The following is a 24,165-nucleotide window of genomic DNA, read 5'->3' on the forward strand; positions in this document are numbered from 1 at the left end:
TGAGATGATCAAGGAAATAAGGGACAAGGAGGGAAGGTATGTGTTGGTCAAGGGGAAAATGGAAGGTCAAATGGTAACACTAATAAATGTATATGCTCCACCGGACAGTGAGAAATATCTATTTGAAACGATCTTTGATATTATAGCGTTGGAAGGGGAGGGGGTCCTGATCTGTACAGGTGATTTCAATGTGGTACTGAATTATGACATAGACACGACTAGCACAAAGAAATGGAGGACAAACATTAGCAAATATATGAATATACATATGGCAGAATTAGGAATCATAGACATATGGAGAGCAATGAACACGCTAGGGGGTGGCCAACCCGCGGCTCGCGAGCCGCATGCGGCTCTTTGCCCGTCAATGTGCGGCTCTTCCATCCATAAAAAAAAATAAAAAAAAATAAAAAAAAAATATATTTTTTAATTTTTTTTTAACTTTTTTTTTTTTTTTTTTACTTTTTTTTTTTTTTTATGTCACTCATTCCATAAGGACGTAGAATAAACATTTACAATTTTTTTTTAAATGGTCCATTTGCATGTTCTTGGTATCTGAATCTAGGGACATATATGGATCAGTGTCAGAAATAGTGTGTCTGTTACTAGGCTTGAGTAAATTGTAATGAACCAAAGGAGAATATCAATTCAATTTAAAAAAAAATATATCTTTGACTGTAAATAACACCATGCTAAAATTGACCAGACCTGAAAAATCTAAGCAAATGAATAAAGGGAAGATGATTAAACGGAAGGTTTTGTAGATACAGTACTGAATTCTGCCATCTTTTTTATAATGTAAGTTTCTCCACCATTTTTCATCATATTGCAACACCGTTTTTTGCAAGACGTTCACAGAAAGGTAGAGAAACTAACTGCGTTCTGTTTTATGGCAATAACATTCAGGTTTGTGGGAGATAATCCCAAAAAATAAGAGAAATTAAAAAGTAAATCCAGAAGTCAGATGATTGACAGGGGCTGGTGTGAGCTGGGTAGGGTAGTTTTTTCGAAATTTGAAAGCCCTGAGTCTCTTCCTTCAAAAGACTACACTCACTTTTGGCTGTGCCACTTCCTCCTGTCAATATGCGCCGGTTTCCGACTCAATGCCCTGAGATTTCTATAATCTTATATTTCACTAATAACAGTTCAAATAATTGGTAAACAAACATAATGCTGAAAATATACACTTTTACTGTATATCTCGGGCTTAAGAGGTTAACCCTGTGAGGCCCAAATTAAAAAGAAATTAGCAACTTCAGAGGCCAGAGGGTGGGACATAAACACATTTACTATCAAATAGCATTGTGAGGCTGAACAACAGGACCAATTGACTATACATGTGCTTAAAGGGGAACTATCTTATAAATGGCTTTTTTCAGTGTTTACCATTGTTTCTTAGCTATGTGGACTTATATTAATAGGATATATGTCTCTAATTCTCATATTGGCGAATTCTTCCAATTCTCCTCTCACAATATTCACCCTCACTGAACTGAGTCATCTGAAAATGTGCATATCTGTGATGTCAGAGATTTCTCAGCTGCATAATAATGTGGCAGTTGATGTGGCAGTTGGCACCAGGCCACACAGTGGTTGGAGCCCAGCCTCAAAACGGCTTAAGATCTTAAGGTAGAAAAATGCGGTTTTTAGTACTTGATTAGAAATACAAAACAATGCATTTTTTTTGAAAAATACCTAGGTGTTCCATAGACTCACAGGAATTGTGTAAAAGTGCCCAAATAGTGAAAGAAATAGTAAAATAGTTCCCCTTTAACATTTTTTAAATAAACATTATTTTTTTAAATGGCTAAAAGTGATTTTGTAATTTTGAAACCGTGGGTCTCACAGGGTACTTTTAACCCTGTGAGGCCCAAATAAAAAAGACATTAGCAACTTCAGAGGCCAGAGGGTGAGACCTATAAACACATGAAGGGTGCCGTGACTGAAAAAAAAGGTTGAGAAACGCTGGTATATGGTGTGGCTCTTTGTGGTACCACAGTAATTTTTTTGTGGCTCTTAGTCTCTGACTGGTTGGCCACCCCTGCGCTAGATAGAGAATATACGCACTATTCACACCCGCACACAACATATTCAAGGATAGACTATTTTCTCATGACAACAGGGGACAGATATCGGGTGGAAGAATGCAGGATAGGAGTGACGGATATTTCAGATCATAGCGCAATATATCTGACAGTAAATCTTAAAAGTAGACAGAGGAATACAGTTTGGAGACTGAATGTAGGACTATTGAACAACAAAGGTTTGGTTAACCAGGTGAAGGAAGACATAATTAGATATAGAGAAGAGAACGATAATGGGGAGGTAGATCCAAACATTTTATGGGATGCACTAAAGGTAGTAATACGGGGAAAATTGATAGCAAAGACGGCATTACTCAAGAAGGCTAGAATAGGGATATACCAGAACTTGATAAAGAAGCTGAAAGAATTAGAGAAAGAACACCAAAGCTCAAAGAACCAGGAGACACTTAGAGAGGTTAAGGAAGTTAGAGGACAGATAAACAGGGAGCTGCTGTCAGAAATAGAGAAGAAAGCTAGATACATGAAACATACATGAAGGGGGACCGAGGGCGACCAGACTGTTAGCTCGACGAATTAGGACGCAACAAAAAATAAACACAATACATACAATAAGGGACACAAACGCAAACAAAATACTGAGAGAACCAGCGGAAATAGAGAAGGCATTTGAAGAATATTATAGGAAACTATACACACAACCGATAGCGGCAGGGGAGGAGGAGATAGAAACATTTTTAGAAAAATTGGATTTACCATCAATAGGGAAGGAACAGAATGGAATATTAAATGCAGAAATCACAGAACAAGAAGTGGGGAATGCGATCAGTAAGGCAAAGAGTAGTAAGTCACCGGGTAGCGACGGATTCCCCTCGGAATTCTACAAGACATTTAGGCAGGAACTGAGCCCCATGTTAGAAGCAGCATTCAGACACACAATGGAAAAAGGCACAATGCCACCTTCATGGAAAGAGGCCATAATTACTACAATTCCAAAAGAAGGGAAAGATAGAGAACTGTGTAGTAGTTTCAGACCTGTGTCCATACTTAATGTAGATTACAAGATGTATACATCAATAATATCCAAAAGATTTGAGACATTTATGACAGATATAATAGACGAAGACCAGACTGGATTCATTAAAGGAAGGCAGACACAGGATAACATAAGGAAGACAGTGCAGATAGTAGAGGAGATACAAAAGGAAGGAGGAAGTGCAGTATTAGTTAGCCTAGATGCAGAAAAAGCCTTCGATAGTGTAAGCTGGTTATTTCTATATAAAGTATTAGAGAGATTTGGATTAGACAAAAACGCTATGAAAACAATTAGGGCATTATATCAAGAACCGACGGCTAGGATTAAGGTGAATGGTAGTCTGATGGACCGGATTAAACTAGAGAGAGCTACCAGACAGGGTTGTTGTCTTTCGCCGACGCTCTTCGATGTATTCATCGAACCACTGGCCCAACTAATTAGACAGACCAAAGACATCAAAGGGGTGGAGATAAGGGGGACGGAACATAAATTGGGATTATTCGCAGATGACGTGATAGTATATATGAGACAACCAGACACAAGCTTCCCGACACTGATGGATCTGCTGACAGAATATGGATATTACTCAGGGTATAGACTTAATGTGACAAAGACACAGACATTAGCACTGAACTACACACCAACGATAGAGATCAAAGAAAAATACAAAATCAAATGGGACATGGACAGGATCAAGTACCTAGGGGTGAACATCACAAGAGGGGGGGAGTGGCTATACGATGCAAACTATACACAGATAAATCAGAAAATCAAGAGAGATCTAGAAAGATGGACCGTGATGCCCCTAGATTTCAGTTCAAGGATCGAAATCATTAAGATGAACATATTACCAAGGTTACTATACCTATTTCAATCCCTACCTATATTAATACCACAAAAACAATTTAGGGAATGGGATAGACAGATATCAAGATTCATTTGGGGGGGGAAAAGGCCAAGGATCAGATATGTGACTCTACAATTACCAAAGGAGAAAGGAGGGATGGCAGTACCCAGTTTAGAAAGCTATTACTATGCAGCACAGCTTAGAACAGTAGCATGCTGGTGCAATGTGAACTATGAGGCCAAATGGAAAGATATAGAAACCAAAAGAGAGGGATTCAAAGTGCAGGCACTGATAGGAGATAGGGAGCTGTTCAGAAGACAGGAGCAACTACTAGATCCAATTACCAGATTCACTATAAACATATGGAACACAATAGTAAAGAAATACAAGCTAGAAAAAGAATCTAAGAGACTGAGATGGATAGCACACAACAACAAATTCAGACCAGGGATAGAAGATCATGGGTTCAAGAGGTGGGAACGGGGGGGTATAACAGCAATGTGCACGATGACGGAAGGAGGGGAGATGCAGACTCTACAAAAATTGAAAGAAAGATACGGACTAGAGAATAGGGACCACTTTAGATATTTACAGATTAGGGACTACTATAACAAAGAAATAAAGCAAGATAGAGACAAAGAACAGAATGGGGTAATTAAGATAATGGTAAAGTCATACGAAGGACGGAAGGGGAGGGTGATATCAGCACTATATCAGGCAATAATGGACAGTAAGGGAAATACAACATTGTATGTGAAAGAAAAGTGGGAAAGAGAGTTGGAAATAGAGATAACAGAGGAGGAATGGTATGACACATGTAAGACACAACAAACAACCACAGGATCAAGGATATGGAGGGAGTTTGGGTGGAAAAATATAATTAGATACTTTATAACACCAGAAATACAGGGCAATTACACACCAGCAAAGAAAACATGTTGGAGGGAGTGTGGACAGGAAGGGGCGAACCATACACACATATTCTGGGGATGTCAGAAGATAAGGCACTACTGGGAAGAGATAGGAGGGATAATAAATGAAATAATAGGATACGAAATACCCCAGGGAGGCCAAGTGTTGTATTTGGGGAATCTGTCACAGGAAGGAATCCAAGGGGAAGACAAATATTTGATTAAGATATTGATAGTGGCAGCCAAGAAAGCTTTTTTTTTTTTTTTTTTTTTACTTTGACCAGTCAGCTGGTTCTTTTTAGCGTTTATCGCTTTTTCGTCGCATTCATACTTGGTCAAGTTCGACCGACAGAAGCAGGCTGAAAGGGTTCAGATGGGGGGAAAGACACTCTGGGAAAGGCACGGCTGCCGTCCGGGATTCGAACGCGCTCAGCCCCAGATCCGCGCAAGCGCGGTTGTCCACGGCGCTGAAATAGCACTCGCGGTACGTGGTGAGCTACTGGAGCTCCCCGGCCAAGAAAGCTTTAACTAAACTGTGGTACAAGGTAGAAGTGCCGACAAAGGATCAATGGATAGAGTTGGTAGAGGGGATACAGGAAATGGAGAGAATCACACATCTGCTGAGGCTGCAAGAAGAAAAGTTTGAATGGAAATGGGGAAAATGGGAAGAATACAGGAGGGGAAGTAACGACATCACAGAGGTTTGAAAAGGATACAAGGAAATGAATAAAAATGTAAATAAATAATGCAAATGTAGAATGGACCGAAGGACCCATGTCACACTTTTTCTTTACTAATTTTTTGTCTATTTGTTTTAATTTATGTACTGTGTATTGTCTATGAATGTTGTCTATGTATGTTGTTGAAAAAATGAAAATAAAAATTTAAGTTTAAAAAAAAAAAAAAAAACGGTTCAACCTGTAAAGAATACGGTTCAACCAGTAACGAATACGGTTCAACCTGTAAAGAATACGGTTCAACCAGTAAAGAATACGGTTCAACCAGTAAAGAATACGGTTCAACCAGTAACAAATACGGTAAGAATACGGTTCAACCAGTAAAGCATACGGTTCAACCAGTGAAGAATACGGTTCAACCTGTAAAGAATACGGTTCAACCAGTAAAGAATACGGTTCAACCTGTAAAGAATACGGTTCAGCCAGTAAAGAATACGGTTCAACCAGTAACGAATACGGTAAGAATACGGTTCAGCCAGTAACGAATGCGGTTCAATCTGTAACAAATACGGTTCAACCAGTAACGAATACGGTAAGAATACGGTTCAACCTGTAAAGAATACGGTTCAACCAGTAAAGAATACGGTTCAACCAGTAAAGAATACAGTTCAACCAGTAACAAATACGGTAAGAATACGGTTCAACCAGTAAAGAATATGGTTCAACCAGTGAAGAATACGGTTCAACCTGTAAAGAGTACGGTTCAACCAGTAACGAATACGGTAAGAATACGGTTCAACCTGTAAAGAATACGGTTCAGCCAGTGAAGAATACGGTTCAACCAGTAAAGAATACGGTTCAACCAGTAACGAATACGGTAAGAATACGGTTCAACCAGTAAAGAATACGGTTCAGCCTGTAAAGAATACGGTTCAACCAGTAAAGAATACGGTTCAGCCTGTAAAGAATACGGTTCAGCCTGTAAATAATACGGTTCAACCTGTAAAGAATACGGTTCAATCTGTAAAGAATACGGTTCAACCAGTGAAGAATATGGTTCAACCTGTAAAGAATACGGTTCAACCAGTAAAGAATACGGTTCAACCTGTAAAGAATACGGTTCAGCCAGTAAAGAATACAGTTCAACCAGTAACGAATACGGTAAGAATACGGTTCAGCCAGTAACGAATGCGGTTCAATCTGTAACGAATACGGTTCAACCAGTAACGAATACGGTAAGAATACGGTTCAACCTGTAAAGAATACGGTTCAACCAGTAACGAATACGGTAAGAATACGGTTCAACCTGTAAAGAATACGGTTCAACCAGTAAAGAATACGGTTCAACCAGTAACAAATACGGTAAGAATCCGGTTCAACCAGTAAAGCATACGGTTCAACCAGTGAAGAATACGGTTCAACCTGTAAAGAATACGGTTCAACCAGTAAAGAATACAATTCAACCTGTAAAGAATACGGTTCAGCCAGTAAAGAATACGGTTCAACCAGTAACAAATACGGTAAGAATACGGTTCAGCCAGTAACGAATGCGGTTCAATCTGTAACAAATACGGTTCAACCTGTAACGAATACGGTAAGAATACGGTTCAAGCTGTAAAGAATATGGTTCAACCAGTAAAGAATACGGTTCAACCAGTAACAAATACGGTAAGAATACGGTTCAACCAGTAAAGAATATGGTTCAACCAGTGAAGAATACGGTTCAACCTGTAAAGAGTACGGTTCAACCAGTAACGAATACGGTAAGAATACGGTTCAACCTGTAAAGAATACGGTTCAGCCAGTGAAGAATACGGTTCAACCAGTAAAGAATACGGTTCAACCAGTAACGAATACGGTAAGAATACGGTTCAACCAGTAAAGAATACGGTTCAGCCTGTAAAGAATACGGTTCAACCAGTAAAGAATACGGTTCAGCCTGTAAATAATACGGTTCAACCTGTAAAGAATACGGTTCAATCTGTAAAGAATACGGTTCAACCTGTAAAGAATACGGTTCAACCAGTGAAGAATACGGTTCAACCTGTAAAGAATACAGTTCAACCAGTAAAGAATACGGTTCAACCTGTAAAGAATACGGTTCAGCCAGTAAAGAATACGGTTCAACCAGTAACGAATACGGTAAGAATACGGTTCAGCCAGTAACGAATGCGGTTCAATCTGTAACGAATACGGTTCAACCAGTAACGAATACGGTAAGAATATGGTTCAACCTGTAAAGAATACGGTTCAACCAGTAAAGAATACGGTTCAACCAGTAAAGAATACAGTTCAACCAGTAACAAATACGGTAAGAATACGGTTCAACCAGTGAAGAATACGGTTCAACCTGTAAAGAGTACGGTTCAACCATTAACGAATACGGTAAGAATACGGTTCAACCTGTAAAGAATACGGTTCAGCCAGTGAAGAATATGGTTCAACCAGTAAAGAATACGGTTCAACCAGTAAAGAATACGGTTCAACCAGTAATGAATACGGTAAGAATACGGTTCAACCAGTAAGGAATACGGTTCAGCCTGTAAAGAATACGGTTCAACCAGTAAAGAATACGGTTCAGCCTGTAAAGAATACGGTTCAGCCTGTAAATAATACGGTTCAACCTGTAAAGAATACGGTTCAATCTGTAAAGAATACGGTTCAACCTGTAAAGAATACGGTTCAACCTGTAAAGAATACGATTCAACCTGTAAAGAATACGGTTCAACCTGTAAAGAATACGGTAAGAATACGGTTCAGCCTAGGGATGCATCGAATGGGAAATTCTTGGCCGAAACCGATACCGAAAATAGAAAACAGTTGGCCGAAAACTGAAAGCCGAAAGGCCGAAAATGATTCATAGAATAGATTTTTTTTACCAATGTTGTGGAACATTATGATTATGGAAAAATATATGATTATGGCAAAACTTAACTTAAATAATAAATAATCACTATTATGGGTCCATAAAACATTTATTCAGCACTTCTGAATGCATACAGTACATTAATTCCATCTTTTCTCTGGCTGCCGCAGCGGACATCTGTGCTCTACTGAGCGCACCTTTCTAGTCCCCAGCTGAATGTGCTCGCTTGACTCGGCACAGTAGACAGCGTCAAAATGTGAATAATATGCATATTAGATCACTCGGTGATTAACCGCGACGGGCATATGGTGAATGGGGATGTAAAGGCATGTTGAAGACGCATTTGTTGGACGCGTTGCGCGCAGAGTTTACATGGAGGCGGCGCGACTCCCGACAGCGCGACATCACAACAACACATGAATGATATGCATATTAGATCACTCCTACCGCGACGGGCATAATAGTGAATGAGGATATGAAAGCATGTTGGGGACACATTTGTTGGACGCGTTGCGCGCAGAGTTTACATAGGGGCAGCGCGACTCCCGACAGCACGACATCATCACAACAACACGCGAATGATATGCATAGATCACTCCTACCGCGACGGGCATAATAGTGAATGAGGATATGGAAGCATGTTGGGGACACATTTGTTGGACGCGTTGCGCACAGAGTTTACATAGGGGCAGCGCGACTCCCGACAGGGCAACATCATCACAACAACACGCGAGGTTGTTTCTGTTTCGGTGATATATTTTCGGTGAAAAAACTCTTTCGGCCGAAAGCCGAAAGGCAATTTTTTGCCATTTTCTGCCAAAAGCTTTCGGTGCCGAAATTTCGGTGCATCCCTAGTTCAGCCAGTAACGAATACGGTTCAATCTGTAACGAATACGGTTCAATCAGTGAAGAATACGGTTCAACCTTAAAGAATACGGTTCAACCAGTAACGAATACGGTAAGAATACGGTTCAACCTGTAAAGAATACGGTTCAGCCAGTGAAGAATACGGTTCAACCAGTAAAGAATACGGTTCAACCAGTAAAGAATACAGTTCAACCAGTAACGAATACAGTAAGAATACGGTTCAACCAGTAAAGAATACGGTTCAACCAGTAAAGAATACGGTTCAGCCTGTAAAGAATACGGTTCAACCAGTAAAGAATACGGTTCAGCCTGTAAAGAATACGGTTCAACCAGTAAAGAATACGGTTCAGCCTGTAAAGAATACGGTTCAGCCTGTAAAGAATACGGTTCAACCTGTAAAGAATACGGTTCAACCTGTAAAGAATACGGTTCAGCCTGTAAAGAATACGGTTCAGCCTGTAAAGAATACGGTTCAACCTGTAAAGAATACGGTTCAACCTGTAAAGAATACGGTTCAGCCTGTAAAGAATACGGTTCAACCTGTAAAGAATACGGTTCAATCTGTAAAGAATACGGTTCAGCCTGTAACGAATACGGTAAGAATACGGTTCAGCCAGTAACGAATGCGGTTCAATCTGTAACGAATACGGTTCAACCAGTAACGAATACGGTAAGAATACGGTTCAACCTGTAAAGAATACGGTTCAACCAGTAACGAATACGGTAAGAATACAGTTCAACCTGTAAAGAATACGGTTCAACCAGTAAAGAATACGGTTCAACCAGTAAAGAATACGGTTTAACCAGTAACAAATACGGTAAGAATACGGTTCAACCAGTAAAGAATACGGTTCAACCAGTGAAGAATACGGTTCAACCTGTAAAGAATACGGTTCACACAGTAAAGAATACGGTTCAACCAGTAAAGAATACGGTTCAACCAGTAACAAATACGGTAAGAATACGGTTCAACCAGTAAAGAATACGGTTCAACCAGTGAAGAATACGGTTCAACCTGTAAAGAATACGGTTCAACCAGTAAAGAATACGGTTCAACCAGTAACGAATACGGTTCAACCTGTAAAGAATACGGTTCAACCAGTAAAGAATACGGTTCAACCAGTAAAGAATATGGTTCAACCAGTAACAAATACGGTAAGAATACGGTTCAACCAGTAAAGAATACGGTTCAACCAGTGAAGAATACGGTTCAACCTGTAAAGAATACGGTTCAACCAGTAAAGAATACGGTTCAACCAGTGAAGAATACGGTTCAGCCAGTAAAGAATACGGTTCACACAGTAAAGAATACGGTTCAACCTGTAAAGAATACGGTTCAACCTGTAAAGAATACGGTTCAACCTGTAAAGAATACGGTTCAACCAGTAAAGAATACGTTTCAGCCAGTAAAGAATACGGTTCAACCTGTAAAGAATACGGTTCAACCTGTAAAGAATACGGTTCAGCCAGTAAAGAATACGGTTCAGCCAGTAACGAATACGGTTCAACCAGTAAAGAATACGGTTCAACCTGTAAAGAATACGGTTCAGCCAGTAAAGAATACGGTTCAACCAGTAACGAATACGGTAAGAATACGGTTCAGCCAGTAACGAATACGGTTCAACCTGTAACGAATACGGTTTAACCAGTAAAGAAAACGGTTCAACCTGTAAAGAATACGGTTCAGCCAGTAAAGAATACGGTTCAACCTGTAAAGAATACGGTTCAACCTGTAAAGAATACGGTTCAACCTGTAAAGAATACGGTTCAACCTGTAAAGAATACGGTTCAGCCAGTAAAGAATACGGTTCAACCAGTAATGAATACGGTAAGAATACGGTTCAGCCAGTAACGAATACGGTTCAATCTGTAACGAATACGGTTCAACCAGTGAAGAATACGGTTCAACCTGTAAAGAATACGGTTCAACCAGTAACGAATACGGTTCAACCTGTAAAGAATACAGTTCAGCCAGTGAAGAATACGGTTCAACCAGTAAAGAATACGGTTCAGCCAGTGACTAATACGGTTCAACCAGTAAATAATGCGGTTCAACCTGTAAAGAATATGGTTCAGCCAGTAAAGAATACGGTTCAACCAGTAACGAATACGGTAAGAATACGGTTCAGCCAGTAACGAATGCGGTTCAATCTGTAACGAATACGGTTCAACCAGTAACGAATACGGTAAGAATACGGTTCAACCTGTAAAGAATACGGTTCAACCAGTAACGAATACGGTAAGAATACGGTTCAACCTGTAAAGAATACGGTTCAACCAGTAAAGAATACGGTTCAACCAGTAACGAATACGGTAAGAATACGGTTCAACCAGTAAAGAATACGGTTCAACCAGTGAAGAATACGGTTCAACCTGTAAAGAATACGGTTCAGCCAGTAAAGAATACGGTTCAACCTGTAAAGAATACGGTTCAGCCAGTAAATAATACGGTTCAACCTGTAAAGAATACGGTTCAGGGGAGCTCCAGTAGCTCACCGCATATCTCGGCGCTATTTCTGCGTCGGGGAAAACCGTGCTGCGTCACGGATCTGGTGGACTACGAGTTCGATTCCCGGACCTGCCGTCATTTGCCAGAATGTCTTCCCCTGATCTATATCCCGTTTCTCCCTGTATCTGTTGGTCATGCTTGACCAGGAAAGCGATAAACGCTAAAAAATAAAGTTAAAAAAAAAAAAAAAATACGGTTCAACCAGTAAAGAATACGGTTCAACCAGTAAAGAATACGTTTCAGCCAGTAAAGAATACGGTTCAACCTGTAAAGAATACGGTTCAACCTGTAAAGAATACGGTTCAGCCAGTAAAGAATACGGTTCAGCCAGTAACGAATACGGTTCAACCAGTAAAGAATACGGTTCAACCTGTAAAGAATACGGTTCAGCCAGTAAAGAATACGGTTCAACCAGTAACGAATACGGTAAGAATACGGTTCAGCCAGTAACGAATACGGTTCAACCTGTAACGAATACGGTTTAACCAGTAAAGAAAACGGTTCAACCTGTAAAGAATACGGTTCAGCCAGTAAAGAATACGGTTCAACCTGTAAAGAATACGGTTCAACCTGTAAAGAATACGGTTCAACCTGTAAAGAATACGGTTCAACCTGTAAAGAATACGGTTCAGCCAGTAAAGAATACGGTTCAACCAGTAATGAATACGGTAAGAATACGGTTCAGCCAGTAACGAATACGGTTCAATCTGTAACGAATACGGTTCAACCAGTGAAGAATACGGTTCAACCTGTAAAGAATACGGTTCAACCAGTAACGAATACGGTTCAACCTGTAAAGAATACAGTTCAGCCAGTGAAGAATACGGTTCAACCAGTAAAGAATACGGTTCAGCCAGTGACTAATACGGTTCAACCAGTAAATAATGCGGTTCAACCTGTAAAGAATATGGTTCAGCCAGTAAAGAATACGGTTCAACCAGTAACGAATACGGTAAGAATACGGTTCAGCCAGTAACGAATGCGGTTCAATCTGTAACGAATACGGTTCAACCAGTAACGAATACGGTAAGAATACGGTTCAACCTGTAAAGAATACGGTTCAACCAGTAACGAATACGGTAAGAATACGGTTCAACCTGTAAAGAATACGGTTCAACCAGTAAAGAATACGGTTCAACCAGTAACGAATACGGTAAGAATACGGTTCAACCAGTAAAGAATACGGTTCAACCAGTGAAGAATACGGTTCAACCTGTAAAGAATACGGTTCAGCCAGTAAAGAATACGGTTCAACCTGTAAAGAATACGGTTCAGCCAGTAAATAATACGGTTCAACCTGTAAAGAATACGGTTCAGCCAGTAAAGAATACGGTTCAGCCAGTAACGAATACCGTTCAACCAGTAAAGAATACGGTTCAACCTGTAAAGAATACGGTTCAGCCAGTAAAGAATACGGTTCAACCAGTAACGAATACGGTAAGAATACGGTTCAGCCAGTAACGAATACGGTTCAACCTGTAACGAATACGGTTTAACCAGTAAAGAAAACGGTTCAACCTGTAAAGAATACGGTTCAGCCAGTAAAGAATACGGTTCAACCTGTAAAGAATACGGTTCAACCTGTAAAGAATACGGTTCAACCTGTAAAGAATACGGTTCAGCCAGTAAAGAATACGGTTCAACCAGTAATGAATACGGTAAGAATACGGTTCAGCCAGTAACGAATACGGTTCAATCTGTAACGAATACGGTTCAACCAGTGAAGAATACGGTTCAACCTGTAAAGAATACGGTTCAACCAGTAACGAATACGGTTCAACCTGTAAAGAATACAGTTCAGCCAGTGAAGAATACGGTTCAACCAGTAAAGAATACGGTTCAGCCAGTGACTAATACGGTTCAACCAGTAAATAATGCGGTTCAACCTGTAAAGAATATGGTTCAGCCAGTAAAGAATACGGTTCAACCAGTAACGAATACGGTAAGAATACGGTTCAGCCAGTAACGAATGCGGTTCAATCTGTAACGAATACGGTTCAACCAGTAACGAATACGGTAAGAATACGGTTCAACCTGTAAAGAATACGGTTCAACCAGTAACGAATACGGTAAGAATACGGTTCAACCTGTAAAGAATACGGTTCAACCAGTAAAGAATACGGTTCAACCAGTAACGAATACGGTAAGAATACGGTTCAACCAGTAAAGAATACGGTTCAACCAGTGAAGAATACGGTTCAACCTGTAAAGAATACGGTTCAGCCAGTAAAGAATACGGTTCAACCTGTAAAGAATACGGTTCAGCCAGTAAATAATACGGTTCAACCTGTAAAGAATACGGTTCAGGGGAGCTCCAGTAGCTCACCGCATATCTCGGCGCTATTTCTGCGTCGGGGAAAACCGTGCTGCGTCACGGATCTGGTGGACTACGAGTTCGATTCCCGGACCTGCCGTCATTTGCCAGAATGTCTTCCCCTGATCTATATCCCGTTTCTCCCTGTATCTGTTGGTCATGCTTGACCAGGAAAGCGATAAACGCTAAAAAATAAAGTTTAAAAAAAAAAAAAATACGGTTCAACCAGTAAAGAATACGGTTCAGCCAGTAAAGAATGAATGAATGAATGAATGAATGAATGAATGAATGAATGAATGAATTTTTATTCACACACACACACGATACATTTTACATGCGAGTATCATGTGATAACATGTCGCAAATTGTGTGCATGTGCCAGGTCTCCCAAGAAGCTATTTAAAGCTTTTGGAGGGAGCCTGAACACAGATACAAACAGAATATGAACAAAACAATAACAAAAAAACAAAAACAAAAAAACAAAAACAAAACAAAACAATACAACGTGGGTAGGTTTACACACCTACCTACTAACTGACATATAACAGAGATACATAATACAGACAATTTTATTCCTAAGTTATAATTTCAATTAGAGATATGATTTTAGCAGTTCCTCTTTCAGTGATTTTTTAAAGGTATTAGTCATTTTTAGATTTTCATCAAGCTTGTTCCAGATCTGTGGACCCCTGCATGCTATGCTTAGGCTAGCACAATTTAGCCTTCTCCTCTTGCCAGATATAAGATGCTAAAGAATACGGTTCAACCTGTAAAGAATACGGTTCAACCTGTAAAGAATACGGTTCAACCTGTAAAGAATACGGTTCAATCTGTAAAGAATACGGTTCAACCAGTAAAGAATACGGTTCAGCCAGTAAAGAATACGGTTCAACCAGTGAAGAATACGGTTCAACCAGTGAAGAATACGGTTCAATCAGTGAAGAATACGGTTCAGCCAGTAAAGAATACGGTTCAGCCAGTAAAGAATACGGTTCAACCAGTGAATAATACGGTTCAATCAGTGAAGAATACGGTTCAATCTGTAACAAATACGGTTCAACCATAGAGATATACATATAGATTATAGATAATATTATAGGTTATATTTTATAGGATATATATTATGTTATAGATTATAGGCTATATATTATATTTTATAGATTATATGTTATAGATTATATGTTGTAGATTATATGATATAGATTATAGGTATAAATGATAGATTATAGGTATAAATGATAGATTATAGGTTATATATTATATAGTATATATTATAGGTTATAGATGATATATGATAGGTTATAGATTATAGGTTATAGATTATATGTTATAGATTATATATTATATGTTATAGATGATAGATTATAGATTATAACAGAGAGAGATACATCCATATATATAGGTTATAGATTATATGTTATATATTATAGGTTATATTATCGATTATAGATGATAGGTTATAGATTATATATAATAGATTATAGGTTATATTATAGATTATAGGTTATAGGTTATTTTACCCCAGAAAAGCAGGACTTTACTGCAGCCTCAACAAGGCCAAACACCCTTCCTTCCTGGACAGCTGATGGAACCTACAGACAGACAGACAAATAGAGACACAGACAGACAGACAGACAGACAGACAGACAGACAGACAGACAGACAGACAGACAGGCAGACAAATAAAGACAGTTTGGGTTCATACTGCTCACGTGTGTGTGTGTGTGTGTGTGTGTGTGTGTGTGTGTGTGTGTGTGTGTGTGTGTGTGTGTGTGTGTGTGTGTGTGTGTGTGTGTGTGTGTGTGTGTGTGTGTGTGTGTGTGTGTGTGTGAGAGAGAGAGACCTGGCTGAGGTCTTGCAGGACGGCTCGGAGACTACTCCTGCTCACTGCTCCTCCTAGTCTTCTGTCACTACACCACTCTGCTACACACACCAGAGCTAGAGAGAGAGAGGGGTATGTGGCGGAGAGAGGCAGGGAGAAAGAAAGAAAGAAAGAGGGAGATTATTTTTCCACATTGCCAGATTGACTGTGTATCTGTAGTACTGTTGGTTCATCACTGTGTGATAGTCTGATGTCACTGTCTGATAGTCTGATGTCACTGTCTGATAGTCTGATGTCACTGTCAGTTAGTCTGATGTCACTGTGTGATAGTCTGATGTCACTGTGTGATAGTCTGATGTCACTGTGTGATAGTCTGATGTCACTGTGTGATAGTCTGATGTCACTGTGTGATAGTCTGATGTCACTGTCAGTTAGTCTGATGTCACTGTGTGATAGTCTGATGTCACTGTGTGATAGTCTGATGTCACTGTCTGATAGTCTGATGTCACTGTCTGATAGTCTGATGTCACTGTCAGTTAGTCTGATGTCACTGTGTGATAGTCTGATGTCACTGTGTGATAGTCTGATGTCACTGTGTGATAGTCTGATGTCACTGTCAGTTAGTCTGATGTCACTGTGTGATAGTCTGATGTCACTGTGTGATAGTCTGATGTCACTGTGTGATAGTCTGATGTCACTGTGTGATAGTCTGATGTCACTGTCTGATAGTCTGATGTCACTGTGTGATAGTCTGATGTCACTGTGTGATAGTCTGATGTCACTGTCAGTTAGTCTGATGTCACTGTGTGATAGTCTGATGTCACTGTCAGATAGTCTGATGTCACTGTCTGATAGTCTTATGTCACTGTGTGATTTTGAAGTTGATTTGCTCTCAAAAACACACACACACACACACACACACACACACACACACACACACACACACACGCACACACACACACACACACACGCCTGGACAAGATGTGGTCCTTACCTCTGTGTTTGGCTGACAGAGTGTCTGCAGACAGGGAGATGAGAGCTACTTCTACTGACCTCCGACATACAAAACCACTCTGAGACCTGCAACACACACACACACACACACACACACACACACACACACACATTGTTACACACTTGAAATATTTCTCATATCAACACATAGCAACCGTCGTTTTGCAGCGTACAGAACAATGGTTGCTATGTTACAGGCAGCCATGTTGGGTCTCACTAGTCGTACACATAGATATATATAAAGACTAGATGGCGCAAAGCGGAGGTCACCGCGGCGGCCATCTTGCTTCAGTGGAATACTGCTTTAAGGTGAGTGATCTGCACAAACAAAAATACTCTTAACTCGCTGAAATCTTGACTGATTTACAAGCGGTTTGGTTTATTACAAACGTGGCTATGATTCTTGCTTGGAAGAATTCTTTTTTTATTATTATTTTTTATATATGAAAGTCCATTATGAGAGGGATAATGTATAGCTATACTCGATCATTGTCGCAAAATAATTGACCGACACAGAGTTTAAAATACAGAGGCGCAGCGCAGAGGTGTTTTAAACATCAGTGAAGGTCAATTATTTTGCGACAATGATCGAGTATAGCTATACATTATCCCGCTTATTACATGGCTAACTTACTAACAATATACCTAATTCATTTTACATCGACAAGACGAGATCAAATGCAGACGCAGTTCTGTTCTGGCTCCGCTGTCATCGTCACACACACTCCGCTGTCAGTGCAGCCAGCAGGTGTGTCTGATTGGCTGCAGTGTGTCAGTGGCCTTGATTGCGAACAGCTGCGCACAGCGGTCATTATTGTTCCACAGAGGTCCATTATCGAGTAATATCGGACCTCTGACGAGCGCTATTGACCAATCACAAGCAAGCATTTCGGCGAATGTGAAAACGCCATGTAATAAAAGTATGATAACTACATCTCTGCCATTTTTAACAAACCAACCGGTTGAAAATTGAGCAAGCTATGGTTATTTCAATAGTACATGCACTATAGACATTCATGTTATGAGTGGACATGGCTGCCAGGGGTGCCTGTAGCAAGATTGCCGCCATGTGGCAACGTCGGTCTCCGTTGGCCAGCAGCGCGGGTGAGTCATCTAGTCTTTATATATATCTATGGTCATACAGAACAATGGTTGCTAAGTTACAGGCAGCCATATTGAGTGTCACTGGTCGTACAGACAATGGTTGCTATGTTACAGGCAGCCATGTTGGGTCTCACCGGTCGTACAGAACAATGGTTGCTATGTTACAGGCAGCCATGTTGGCTCTCACCGGTCATACAGAACAATGGTTGCTATGTTACAGGCAGCCATGTTGGGTCTCACCGGTCGTACAGCTTGTAGATCAACCTGCATGTCTGCTCTGGGGCCTCCAGGGTCACCTGACCCGGCACTTCCTGTGACACGCTGTGATACATCCTGTTCAGGGCCCGGGTCACTTCCTGCCTGTCGAGGACAGCGTCCCGCTCCCAAGATTCACCCAGAGAACCAAGAGCTGGCTGGAGCTCTCTAAGAGAGACCATGTGCACTGTACACACACACGCACACGCACACGCACACATACACACACACACACATGTGTACACACAAACACACCCACACACACACACACAAACACACATTTATGCATCAATTGCACAGCCCTGTTAAATATTCCATCCCACTATATTATTATTTTTTTTCTAATTAGTGTATATACTTGACCACATTGTGCACAATTGTACAGCGCTGGCCTATTTTATTTTACAATTCTATTCTTTTCTATTGTGCTTCTATTTTCATTTACTTTATATTCCATTTTATCTTTTTTTTTTTTATCCACTTTTTCTCCCATTTTTCTATATTTTCTCCCATCCCAATTTCGTATCATCCAATTCAACCCTCCCCTGTCACGAACGCTGTTTCTTGCCTCCCACAAGCCGGCTGCAATGTGGACTAAGTCATACATAGCACAAGTCCCCTCCGGTACTTGAGGTAACAGCAGTCGCATCTTTTCACCTGCGCAGCTCGATCTCTCAGTGGCGAGGAGTAACGCGTGGGAGGCTCACGCTGCCCCCGACACTTCCTGATTCTACTGCGCAGGCGCACCAACCGACCTGTAGGAGTCGCTGTCCACAACGCCCGATCCCCACCCATCAGTTTCCCACCCTCTAATACTGCCAATTGTATTAGTACGGACGACCAGCCAAACTGAAAACAATGTGGAGAGCTGGATTCGAACATGCGAACCCAGCGTTTCCACATTGGTGGCGAGTGCCTTGCCCACTACGCCACCTAGCCGCCTTATATTCCATTTTATCTTATTCTACCTTTATATTTTATTCTACCGTAATTGTCTGTCCATTAATGTCGCACCAAAACCTATAATCTATAACATATAACATATAGTATATAATCTTTTTTTTTTATCGACTTTTTCTCCTTATTTTTCTATTTTTCTCCCATCCCAATTTCGTATTTCCAATTCTTCCCTCCCCTGTCTTGAACGTTGCTAGACTATGCCTCCCACTGGTCGGCTGTAGTGAGGATAGAAGCCTTGCATCACGTGTCCCCTCCGGTACACGAAGAGGCAGCCTGTCGCATCTTTTCACCAGACAGCTCGAACTCTCAGTGGCGAGGAGTAACGCGTGGGAGGCTCACGCTGCCCCCGATACTTCCTGTTTCTGCTGTACAGGCGTTACCCAACCGACCTGTAGGAGTCGCTGTCCACAACGTCCAATCCCCACCCACCGGCTTTCCCACCCTCTAACACTGCCAATTGTGTTAGTATGACGGCCGGCCAGGCTGGTAGCAACGCCGAGAGCTGGGCTCGATACCAGCATCTCCTGCGTTAGTGGCGAACGCCTTGCCCACTGTGCCACCCAGCCGCCCTATATAGTATATAATCTATAACCTATAACATATAATCTATAACAGAGGTTCTCAACAGGGGTGCCTCAGAGAGCTGCCAGGGGTGCCTTGAGATTTAAAAATAAAATAATTATTTTTAAATAATGTTACAAAAAAAATTGGATTACAGAAAATTATCACTAAAATGCTATCTGTTGCAGCTGCACTGTTTTCCATGAAAATACCATATTTGGATAAGTTTGACCATTTCTCAAAATCTGAAAATCATTATTTAATAAAACACAGAAAAGTATCATCAAGTTACTCTGGATAAAAAAAAACTTTACAGACAACATTGAGACAAAGCTTCCTGACACATCTCCATCCAAACTCTTGGAAGAACTCATTGAAATCTCATCTGATACCACCTGGAGAGCTCGTTTCAGAGTGTGGTGCTGAGTACCAAGTATCTCATGATGCAGCAGTTAAGGTGTTGATACCATTCAGCACCACATATCTGTGTGAAGCTGGCTTTTCATCCATGACAGCTCTGAAAACAAAATATAGGGCCAAGTTGAGCCTTGAGGATGACATGCGTGTTGCCTTGTCAAAGATCTCCCCACGTATTGACCGTATTATTAGCCAGCAGCAGCAGACCTCGCATTGAGCTAGAAATGTCCACTGAGTGAAAGAGTGCTTATTTTCTGTATTTATTTATATTTTTTGAGAAATGGTAACTTGGTGATCCTTTTCTGTGAAATGGTCACACTTATCCAAATATGCTATTTTTATGGAGAACAGTGCAGCTGCAACAGATAGCACTTTAGTGATCCTTGGCTTTTCATCCATGACAGCTCTGAAAACAAAATATAGGGCCAAGTTGAGCCTTGAGGATGACATGCATGTTGCCTTGTCAAAGATCTCCCCACGTATTGACCGTATTATTAGCCAGCAGCAGCAGACCTCGCATTGAGCTAGAAATGTCCACTGAGTGAAAGAGTGCTTATTTTCTGTATTTATTTATATTTTTTGAGAAATGGTAACTTGGTGATCCTTTTCTGTGAAATGGTCACAGTTAACCAAATATCCTATTTTTATGGAGAACAGTGCAGCTGCAACAGATAGCACTTTAGTGATCCTTTTCTGTATTTAAAAAAAATACATGATTTTCAGTTTTTGAGAAATGGTCACACTTATCCAAATATGCAATTTTTATGGAAAAGAGTGCAGCTGCAACAGATAGCACTTTTTTTTTTTTTAAACTTAAATTTTTTATTAACAGTTTTTAGACAGACAGCACTTACAAAAAATAAATAATAAAAAATAAAGAGACTAGCATCACAATAAAAACAAAAAGAAAAAACAGTGCACATAAATATTTACATGGGTATCACATGGTTAGTTGTCTGGTTCCCCTACTGTTGTTTTCTAGGTATTTGATACAAAGGCTGATTGTGTATCTCCCTTAAACAGGCATAAACAGGTAATTCCTACTCAAAGATGATAAATGCTGACTAAGGCTTGTATGTGTGATCTGGGTCCAGAGACCCTCCTTGAGCTTCTTTCTTCCCTGATCCTTCGTCCTTTCTTTTTTTTCTCTTGTTTATTAACTTTCACTTTGCCTTTTGGTTCACCCATACACAAACCACATCATCCCTGAATATTTAATATCACACCGTTAAACAGACATAAATAATAAGGTATAAAAGCATTCAGCAATTGTAATATCCCAAAAACAAAATAGAAAATACTAACTAAAGCACAGGTGTGTGACATGGGTTCATAGACCCTCCTTGAACATCTTTCCTCCTTTACCCTTCGCCCTCTTGTGTTGCATTTGGTTCTTCCTCTGTGATGTCGTTCTCGTTCCTTTTATAATCCTCCCACTTTCCCCATCTTTCCCCAAATTTCTCTTCCTGTAACCTCAGCATGTGTGTTATCCTTTCCATATCCTGTATTTCTTCCACTATTCCTACCCATTTTGCTATTGTCGGTGGGTCTTCCTTGTACCACAGTCTCGTTATTGCTTTTCTGGCCGCTATCAACATTATCTTTATTAAATATTTGTCCCCCCCTTGTATTCCCTCGTGTGTCAGGTCTCCTAAGTAAAGCACCAGTCCTGTTTGTGGTAGCCCGTATCCTAATATTCTGATCATTGCTTCCCCTATCTCCTCCCAATACCCCTTCAGCTTCTGACATCCCCAGAATATGTGCGTGTGATTTGCCCCCTCCTTCCCACACATCCTCCAGCATGCTTTTTGTGTTGGTGCATATTTTCCCTTCAGCTCTGGGGTTATAAAGAATCTGATTATGTTTTTCCATCCAAATTCTTTCCATATTCTCGATCCTGTTGTTGAATGTTGTACCTCGCATATGTTCCCCCATTCCTTCCCTGTTATTCCTATCTCTAGTTCTCTCTCCCATTTCTCCCTTATATAATCGGTTGTGTTGTGAAGGATCAGATTAAACCGAATATGTATATTTATTTATATATATATATTTAATTGTATTTGTATATCGTTTGATATCCCCTGTATATTCCTTGTACAATATGCATTGAATATCCCCGTTTCTACTAAACAGCCCATAATAGTTTCATTCTACCATTGGACGAGAACCTGGCGCCAGGTTGCCATACCCCTAGGTCCAAGTTCAATCGTGCCGCCTAACATGTCGAGGCAACCCCCGGTTCCGCGCAGTAATATGTCGGGCGAAATACGAATGGTACTATTTGTTCATAGCGCATATATATATGGCGCCAGTAAAGTAGAACCTTCTTTTAGTCCAGTTCTTTACCCTCCAACAGAGTGACAGACGCAAAAGCCTCCCCACGACGCACGTGCGGTGTAGTAAGGCCTACTTGGCCCAGAATAGGCATTGAGATATCGTGTAGATTAATAGTTGAATGGTCATAGTTTGGCACCATACCGTCGAGTTGGACGTATTCTATTAAGCTAATAGTAGTCTATTTATGTATGGTGCATCGTTCGGTTAGAGTTCTACAGTTATCAGTACCCCCATCGTTCCTGACGTTATCTGGACGCTTAACCAGGCTGGTCAGACCCCTAGTGGTGATTGCATCCGAGGAGCTCCGGGCCAAGAGCGACTGGACCTGTATATTGGATTACTCTACCCAGACGACGGCGAGCCTTCTACGGCTTGGATTATGCTTTGTGTGCTTTGATTATTCCATGGATAAAGGCCAACACTGCTGAGTGTTGGAATTACCCCCCGGAGAGGACTCCAGGTGAGACGGCGCTCTACACGTGAGGTCGCCTCACGTCTCTCCGTTGTGGACCGGCAGATACCGTTCCACAGAGGGTCCAGCTGTATTCGTCTGCGGCCCGAGGTTCTGTGGGCACCGTGTCCAAGACTTTGGATTCTCCCAAGACACCGTCGGCCAGATGGGATACCGCCAGCGGCTTCTCTAACCCCCCCCTCCTACTGTCTTACAACCAGCGGGACCCCCCCCCCCCCCCCCTTAGTGTATCCAGCTATAATCATTTAAGTACCATCGCTATCGTTTTCCTAAATATTCCAGGTTGTATACTTACTCCCTGCGCAACCAGAGATTGGACATTCAATGTTGATTTACCTACGAATACTCATTTGCCATAAAAGTGCATATTCCATATTTCAAATCATAAATGTAATTAAGTGATCGTTGTATACACCCTTTGCTGTATTAAACCTTCGATTTGGTACATTTGTGTTGGTTCGTTTCATCAGGTGGGAAAGTGTTCATCATACTTATATCTTGTACTGGGTGGCCAGAAGTTAAAGTACATGAGGTAGTGGTATTGAATATCATATCTAACAATACAGTCAGGGAATTGTACCCCTCAGTTACAATTGGTCCTTCGAGCCGGAGGGTAACTAGTGTAATATTAATATAGTGTTATTAATATCGAAATGGCCTATGATGAACACTCCACGAAACGATCCTCCTAACCTAGAACGCCCGCGGTGCAGACGACAGACACCTCAGTACTTAGAGGCTTACACTGTCAGTCAACTACCTAGCCTTCGACAAACGGTAAACGCGGTAAAAGTAGAAAGTAAAATTATGTCTGACCTTAACGAACAGGTTTCCCCGACCACAGAGGCCATAGTAGGTCCTAATGTAACTGACCAAGCTCACGGTGGGGACCAGGAGGGAATTGACATGCCTTTACCCCCCGCCACTACTCAAGAAGTAGTCCCCGAACAGCCCCGGGAGGAAGACAACCCTACAGAGAGAGAACTCTGCACGGAAGAAGAGGAGGAGAGCGCCGAGGAACTAGAGCTCCAGGACTCCCCAACGAGTACCCCCAGGAGCGGCTCACGCAGGAGCGGCTCACCTCCACAACCGCCTTCCCCCAACGAAGCGGAGAGGACACTACAACAGGCGTTCCTCGTCAGCCTGACAGCCTC

At 41.0% G+C, this 24,165-nt stretch overlaps 1 protein-coding gene across 1 annotated transcript in view; it reads right to left on the reverse strand.

Annotated features, from left to right (window-relative positions):
• dytn (dystrotelin) overlaps positions 1–24,165 on the reverse strand; it is a gene marked incomplete at both ends in the record, with an annotated part of 75,873 nt that overhangs the window by 36,780 nt on the left and 14,928 nt on the right. The window contains 4 exons of the mRNA XM_084322189.1: positions 15,590–15,661; positions 15,913–16,007; positions 16,886–16,971; positions 18,250–18,451. Coding sequence (XP_084178315.1) covers positions 15,590–15,661; positions 15,913–16,007; positions 16,886–16,971; positions 18,250–18,451 — 455 coding nt within the window. The remainder of the gene's footprint in view (positions 1–15,589; positions 15,662–15,912; positions 16,008–16,885; positions 16,972–18,249; positions 18,452–24,165) is intronic.

This window comes from Notolepis coatsorum, assembly GCF_963971535.1.
Source record: "Notolepis coatsorum genome assembly, chromosome: 1".
In the NCBI taxonomy this organism is placed as follows: Eukaryota; Metazoa; Chordata; class Actinopteri; order Aulopiformes; family Paralepididae; genus Notolepis; species Notolepis coatsorum.